General features: G+C 40.3%; 1 protein-coding gene across 2 annotated transcripts in view; it reads left to right on the top strand.

Annotated features, from left to right (window-relative positions):
• Positions 1 to 3,441: 3,441 nt before the first annotated feature.
• The window catches only part of LOC139981003 (argininosuccinate lyase-like), a 58,892-nt gene continuing 54,165 nt past the window's right edge, over positions 3,442 to 8,168 (top strand). The window contains exon 1 of one of the 2 annotated variants that reach the window (XM_071993095.1): positions 3,442 to 3,602. In XM_071993095.1, the coding sequence (XP_071849196.1) occupies positions 3,588 to 3,602 (15 nt within the window). In that variant the 5' untranslated portion in view covers positions 3,442 to 3,587. The remainder of the gene's footprint in view (positions 3,603 to 8,168) is intronic. The other variant, XM_071993096.1, reaches the window with a different exon arrangement.

Here is an 8,168-nt window from a genome sequence, read left to right as displayed (position 1 = left end):
CCTGTAAAAAGCTGAGGAATATGAAGATTTTAACTGAAATTGTGGAGAAATGCTAAATAAAATTGCTGTTGCAGCAAAGATATAACTGTGCATATGAACTATAACTAGTTGTCTGTCTGCATTTACTTAAAAAAAAACAAAAAAAAACTGAATACATGTACAAAAATAATGACCTGTAGACGGGTTCTAGGACAAAATCCCCCCAAGCCAAAATCCCCCCAGGACAAAATCCCCCTGGCCAAAATCCCTCAAAGCCAAAATCCCCCCATGACAAAATCCCCCTGGACAAGATCCCCCCCCCCCCGACAATATCCCTGTGACCCATACAAAGCCTGCCTGCAACAACCAGGGATGGCCCAGGTGTGACAGTCAAGGCATGGGTCATTGCACTGGTCAAGGCACCGGTCAGGGGACTGGTCAGGGTACCATTCAGGGTACCAGTGAGGTTACTGGCGAGTGTAACTATGAGGGCTCCTGTTAGGGTACCGGTCAAGGTACTGTTCATGTGACCGGTCAAGGTACTTGTTAAAGTACTGGTCATTGTACCAATACTAGTAAGAGTACCTGTCAGGGTACGTGTCAGGGTGCCTTTCAGTATACCAGTTGGGATACTGGTCGGGGTACCGGTCGAGGTACGGGTTGAGGTACCGGCCAGGGTACGGGCCGGGGTACTGGTCGGGGTACTGGTCAGGGAGCCATTGAGAGTACCAGTGGGGTACCACTGAGAGTACCAGTGGGGGTGCCGGTGGGGGGTACCGGTGGGTGTAACTGTCAGGCTAATTATTAGGGTACCGGTTGCGGTATGGTCGGGGTTCTGGTCTGGGTACTGGTCCAGGAACCACTGAGAGTACCAGTGGGGGTACCGGTGGGGGTAACTGGTGGTGGTACCGGATGACGGTACCAGATGACGGTACCGGGGACCGGGGATGCCAGGGGGACCGGGGACACAGGGGGACCGGGATGACGCATTTTTGTAGAGAATTGATGGGATTTTTTATAGCATGGGCGGATTTTGTCCGGGGGATTTTGGCTCGGGGGGATTTTGTCCGAGGGGATTTTGTCCTTGGGGATTATGTCCAGGGGATGATTGTGTTAATTCCATATCCCCAAACTGGACACTAAGGTTTCCTGAAAGGAATTCCACATCTGGACACTGCCTTAAGACCCTGGCCTCCTGCAAAAACCCTACGTGACAAGTTTTTCCTGAGAACACATGGAATTTTTCCCTCCTAATTTTTTTTTATTTATCATGGAACTCGCGTTTTTAGTTCCTAGATGGAATTAACTCAATTTTTGTAACCCTGCGAGCCACCTCTCCAATACTAGATACCGATACATGTAGTTTGTTGCATGGATGGTGTAGCCTCGTCCAGTTATGAAATTCTTCCCCCCAATTTGTGAATTTAGAAGAAATGCTTAACGTTTTTCTTGAAATTAAAAGACCCTAACCATGGAGGAAGGGATGCCCTCAAGTTCCTAGTCCGATGTATCCCATAGACTTTGTATTGCATTGCAGTTGCAGCGTCTGTCTCTGTACAGACGACCCATTCCATATCTTTTCCTGCACGGAAAATAGGCATATTTACTATTTTAGTCTGGCATAACACATATTTCTTAGGGGTTCAAATGTTCAACTTCACTTCCTTGATCAATAAGGATTGTTTCTGCGACATTCACTTCCTTTCCCAGTTCCTTGGCCTCTCTTCGCATCACCTTCTCGGCCACCGACCGACATAGCAACGTACAGTATTGCACTGTATGTGCGCGCGGTGATGTTTTGAATATCCCAACATGGCCGCTGAGTCGGTTACATCTCTATGTTCCGACGTCTCTATGTTCCGACGTCTCTATGTTCCGACAAATTTTTTCGGACCCATTGTTTTGTGACCCAATTTTTTTCGGAACCCATTCTTTTTGGATCAAATTTTTTCGGACCCATTTTTTTTCGGGCCCATATCTTTTGGACCAAATTTTTTTTGGACCAAATTTTTTGAGACCAAAATGTTTTCGGACCCAATTTTTTTCTGGCCCAATTTTTGTTCACCCAAATTTTTTTTGTGGACCCAATTTTTTTTGGACCTAATTTTTGTGGACCAATTTGTGGGGACCCATTTTTTCGGACTTAATTTTTTGGGACCTAATTAGGGGTCAGGGAAAACATTGGTCAGAAATCATGTTGGTCCAAAAGTTGGGTCCCAACAAAATTTGGGTCCGAAAAATTTTGGTCCAAAATAATTGGGGTCCCAAAAAACATTGGTCAGAAAAAAAATTGGTCCGAAAACATGTTGGTAAAAATTTTGCACCCAAAAATATGGGTCCCAAAAAAGTTTGGTCCAAAAAAATGGGGTCCGAAAAAAATTGGGTCACTAAAGAATGGGCTCAGAAAAAAATTGGGTCCCAAAAAAATGGGGTCCGAAAAAACTTGTCACAAAAGAATGGGGTCAGAAAAAAATTGGGTCCCAAAAAAATGGGGTCCGAAAAAAATGGGGTCACAAATGGGGTCCGAATAAAATTTGGTCAAAAAAATTTAGAGTCCAAACAGTTTGTCGGAACATAGAGACGTCGGAACATAGAGACGTCGGAACATAGAGACGTCGGAACATAGAGACGTCACCGCTGAGTCACTTCCGGCTGCTTCACACACGGAGCCGCGCGGCCTATCCAGTTAGTGTAGATCAGTGATGGCATACCATTTAGCAAGCTTAGGATGTCAAGATATGTTTTGAAGGAGATGAGATCTGCAACTCCATGGAAAGGTTGCCCTCTAATTAAGAGTGAAACAATAGTTTTACTCTGTGGAATATATCTCAGAGTCCTAGTAGGTTCAAGGTGAAGAGTCTCTCGGAAACAGCAGAGTATTTCTGAGACTTCTCTGTCTTTGAAATGTGCCTGCTCGCAATTGGTAAGGTATATAAATGAAGTTGATGAAACATTCTACTGCAGTATGAATGCTAACGGGAGAAAATTTAAATGATGACGAGAATGACGATAACGATGACGATCATATTGACCAGCCGCCCCTTGTACGTGGTAGTCGGCTTCAACGATCAACGATCCCATTTCGTACTTCTTTCAAAAAAATTTATGGGCTCCTCCAAAGACGCATTTGTACATATTTTTATATTTTTTATTAGAAAATGGATTCAATGTAGAAAGATCTATGTAGTGTTTGGTGGTTAGGTTGTAGTTGTAATTTACCGAAAAAGATCCATCTTCGGTCGGCTCTTCCTCTATTACATGTCTATTGCAACTTGCCAGCGTTTTCTTCTTCATAAATTGAACTACTTCCATTTCTATGGTTTTACCCACTGATCTGTTAGTGTACAAATCAGTGCTTTTAACAGACGATTAATGGATTCCTTCCTCATGTACATCCAGAGCCAATATACGGCTCTGTGTACATCTAGTTCCACTGATCTGTCACTTCTTTCCTGGTGTTGATCTTTGCTAAAGGTAGAAAAAACTGTTATGCTGGGCTTATTTGATTAGCGTCGGCACATAACCGATTTTTTATTTTGCCCTTTTTGCGTTCCATACACTGGAAGAATCACTACACTATCACGAACAATATACAGCAGCTTTTCAAGATGTCGCAGATGGAGGTGAGATATTTTTCAGTCCAACTTTCACTGCAGACAGATGCCGCGTTAAAAATAGGCCTGGTTAAACTACTAAGACTCACCTGAACACCTTACATTATTTCACTAGCCTACCAGTACATACCAATGCTGGCATTACATTTACTGTAGCCTAAGTTACTAAATTGCATCAGATGACCTGGTGCCAACCACTGATCTACAGTACACAGTGGTGCCAACCGAAAGCCAGGTTCATGAAGTTTCGGTACACAAATTTGTAAGGCTAAGTGAGTGGTACCTGTTCAGTTTTATAGTAATATGAATAATGATATCAAATTTGATGATAAATTAATGGACAAGGGTTTGGTTAACGTTTAATAACAATGGGGTCAGGGCATTCCTGTTTAAACATTCCAAAGTAGTGCTCAGTTAGTCCGCAGCGGCTGGAAAATTGCCTTTGTGAGGTCATACTTCATGAGGTCATACAGCAAAAAATACTCATTTAGGGCATTAAATACTAATGTCTAATGAGCTAGAAATGATGATTTTCGGGAGCTGTTATATCAATGCTTAGGCATAAATATATTATCTGAACTATCAAAAATGGTTAAGAAACACTAGAATTTCATTTTGTTAATGAAGAAACGAAATAAATGTAAACAGTTAATTTCAGGCAATTTTCCATCAACCTAAATGAAGTTTTTCAATGCTTCATGCTTCAGGCACTGCAATAAACTAGAAACTGATTAAAACCATTTGGTTTTCACATCAAATTTAAGAAAATGTTGTCATTTATCTAAGTATTGGTATCAGTCTTATACCAAAAGAACCCGTCAATGAGTCAGGCCCAAGGCATTTCCACCACAAATTCATTTAGGAGGTGTTACTAAACTTAGCACTGTCTGTAGTGTAAGCCAGTACAACCTACAGTATAGTCCATACGTGGTCATGAATGCAAAATTTTACCACGTACTCTATGTGTGCGATAAAAGTTGTGTAGCCTAAGTCTATATAGTATAGAACCTTGACTGCACGTACAGTAGTCCGTGCTTCATTGGGTTTGCCTAATATATGTTTCTCTTCCATCACCAGGATCTTTACAATACGTTTCTCTTATATAGCACCAGCATGTTTACAATATGTTTCTCTGATATCACCAGGATCTTTTCAATATATGTTTCTCTTATATAGCACCAGGATGTTTACAATATGTTTCTCTGATATCACCAGGATCTTTACAATATGTTTCTCTTATATAGCACCAGGATGTTTACAATATGTTTCTCTGATATCACCAGGATCTTTACAATATATGTTTCTCTTATATAGCACCAGGATGTTTACAATATGTTTCTCTTCCATCATCAGGATCTTTGCAATATATGTTTCTCTTATATAGCACCAGGATCTTAACAATATATGTTTCTCTTATATAGCACCAGGATCTTTACAATATATGTTTCTCTCATATAGCACCAGAATCTTTACAATGTTTCTCTTATATAGCACCAGGATCTTTACAATACGTTTCTCTTATATAGCACCAGGATCTTTACAATGTTTCTCTTATATAGCACCAGGATCTTTACAATGTTTCTCTTATATAGCACCAGGATCTTTACAATATGTTTCTCTTATATAGCACCAGGATCTTTACAATGTTTCTCTTATATAGCACCAGGATCTTTACAATATATGTTTCTCTTATATAGCACCAGGATCTTTACAATATATGTTTCTCTCATATAGCACCAGGATCTTTACAATGTTTCTCTTATATAGCACCAGGATCTTTACAATATGTTTCTCTTATATAGCACCAGGATCTTTACAATGTTTCTCTTATATAGCACCAGGATCTTTACAATATGTTTCTCTTATATAGCACCAGGATCTTTACAATGTTTCTCTTATATAGCACCAGGATCTTTACAATATATGTTTCTCTCATATAGCACCATGATCTTTACAATGTTTCTCTTATATAGCACCAGGATCTTTACAATATATGTTTCTCTTATATATCACCAGGATCTTTACAATATGTTTCTCTTATATACACCAGGATCTTTACAATGTTTCTCTTATATAGCACCAGGATCTTTACAATGTTTCTCTTATATAGCACCAGGATCTTTACAATATATGTTTCTCTCATATAGCACCATGATCTTTACAATGTTTCTCTTATATAGCACCAGGATCTTTACAATATATGTTTCTCTTATATAGCACCAGGATCTTTACAATATATGTTTCTCTCATATAGCACCAGGATCTTAACAATATATGTTTCTCTTATATAGCACCAGGATGTTTACAATATGTTTCTCTTATATAGCACCAGGATCTTTACAATATATGTTTCTCTGATATCACCAGGATCTTTACAATATATTTTTCTCTTATATAGCACCAGGATCTTTACAATATATGTTTCTCTTATATAGCACCAGGATGTTTACAATATATGTTTCTCTGATATCACCAGGATCTTTACAATATGTTTCTCTTATATACACCAGGATCTTTACAATATGTTTCTCTGATATCACCAGAATCTTTACAATAAATGTTTCTCTTATATAGCACCAGGATGTTTACAATATGTTTCTCTGATATCACCAGGATGTTTACAATATGTTTCTCGTATATTAGTCAAAATATATTTTTACTTAGACTTATCCTTTATAACATATGCAATATCAATTTCTCATATTTCACTTATCAGCAAAAAAAGGTATAAAATGTGGACTTTGAATCTTTACCAGAATATGCAGCCATACTGTAAGTTACTTCAGGGGCGTCAATCGGATAAGAAACTTGGGGGGGGACCTAATCGTTTGAGTATTCCGGCCGTAAGAACTATCAAATTTATCAGAGCGCCACCATCGGTTGGCTCACAGAGTACCAAGAAAATTTCAGATTTCAATACCTGCCAGATTGCTGGAGATGGCAGTTCCCATGCTGGATAGCGGCCATCTTGTTGCATGATTTCGGGAGAAAATTACAAATTCGTCACTCAGGAAATCTGCAATAAAGTTCATGTGGCCTTCATTTTTGGTGGATTATTTCTTTTATTAGTGATGCCAATTGACATGAACATTAGAACCCAGGGCAAGGTGACAAATGATGCGGCGAACTGGAACCCCAGCCCCATTTTGCCCTACTGTATGTTTTAGGATAGAATACCACTCATATGTTCGGACCCATGACAACTAACAATTTGTGAATAAATTTACTTCGAAATGGGCACATTTAATTGCACCAAGGAATGACCCCAGGGCCTCAGATATATTAGGCCTATAGTAACGATGTCCCAAAATGTCCCCGGACATATACTGTAGGCGAGGGAAAATATCAGCCCCGACTGCATGTGAGTTTCTCGACTTGGCATACTGGGGGTCATACCACAAAATGGTGCATTTCCTCATACGCCAAGTACTAATTAAAGAACTAACTAATTAGGCACAGTCCACATCCGAGTTTGAATAGTCAGCTTAGTGCAAATTTGGCCAAAAGTCATCATACACCAGCATGTTAAACCACCAATGACTTGTAATGCCACCCGTGACACACTTCCAATGGGACTGTGCTAGTTTAAATGTTTTGCTAGGTCTACGAGAATACATTTCTATGAAATTTGAAACAAGGATGGCAAGACAAACCACTTTAATTATATTTTCAGGACCTCACACATGCGCATGTATTGTCAGACTTAGAATAGGTCCCATGGGAGGGGTGGCTAGTGATGAAGGCATCAAAATAAATCAGTGGTTGTTCGTTGGAGTCCTCACGCAAGTTACCTCAGTTGCTAGGTGGATCTGCATCTGGTAATCGGATGAATTCTGGTCGGAGCGTACTGTGTAAGGTCCACTGTGTACCCAGTGTTCTCACTGGGTTCTCACTCCAGTATCACTTATCAACAAGTTAACATGGGATGCGCTGCCATGGAATATGCTCCCTATTTTATTTCCCCAACTTTAGGGAATGGGCACCGTCTTTGAAACACCATCTACAACTAAACAACAAATATGTACAGGCTTTGGCTGCAGCTATAAAGTGCTATCTCTTATGATAATGACGGAGCGCAGTAGTTTTCTACTGGAATCGCCTGAAGATGCGGCCTCTGTAATCCGAGGAACTAAAAAACTTCTCTGCTAACTCCTCAGGCTTCAATTTGGCTAGAGGCTCGCGGTGAATATGGCACACCATCACATGGTTCAGCCTATGTTGAGTCATGGTGCTCCGTAGCCATGTCTCCAAATGCCTCAAAGCACTAAAAGATCTCTCGGCTTCCGTGGAACTGGCAGGGAAGACTAGGAGCAAATAAGAGAGCTTTGACTTCACCAAACATAGCCTGTACCGTTGGATTCATCCACTTGAATATTTGTCAATACCCTTCAACCGACTATGACTGGAACTGGCCTCGAAAGAAAGGCAGACTAAGGAGCTTTGCAGAGCTCTGTTAAATTTTTTTTAGGCATTGGTTGATTGGCAGAGCAGCCAGCAATCCGAGAATGCAACTGACAGATGAAGACACACTTCATCATTCTTGTGGCTCTGGATGCTACGTTGGTGCCGAACGCA

This window comes from Apostichopus japonicus, chromosome 15, assembly GCF_037975245.1.
Source record: "Apostichopus japonicus isolate 1M-3 chromosome 15, ASM3797524v1, whole genome shotgun sequence".
In the NCBI taxonomy this organism is placed as follows: Eukaryota; Metazoa; Echinodermata; class Holothuroidea; order Aspidochirotida; family Stichopodidae; genus Apostichopus; species Apostichopus japonicus.
The sequence above is the reverse complement of the archived record's forward strand: the minus strand, read 5'-3'. Positions and strand labels throughout refer to the sequence as shown.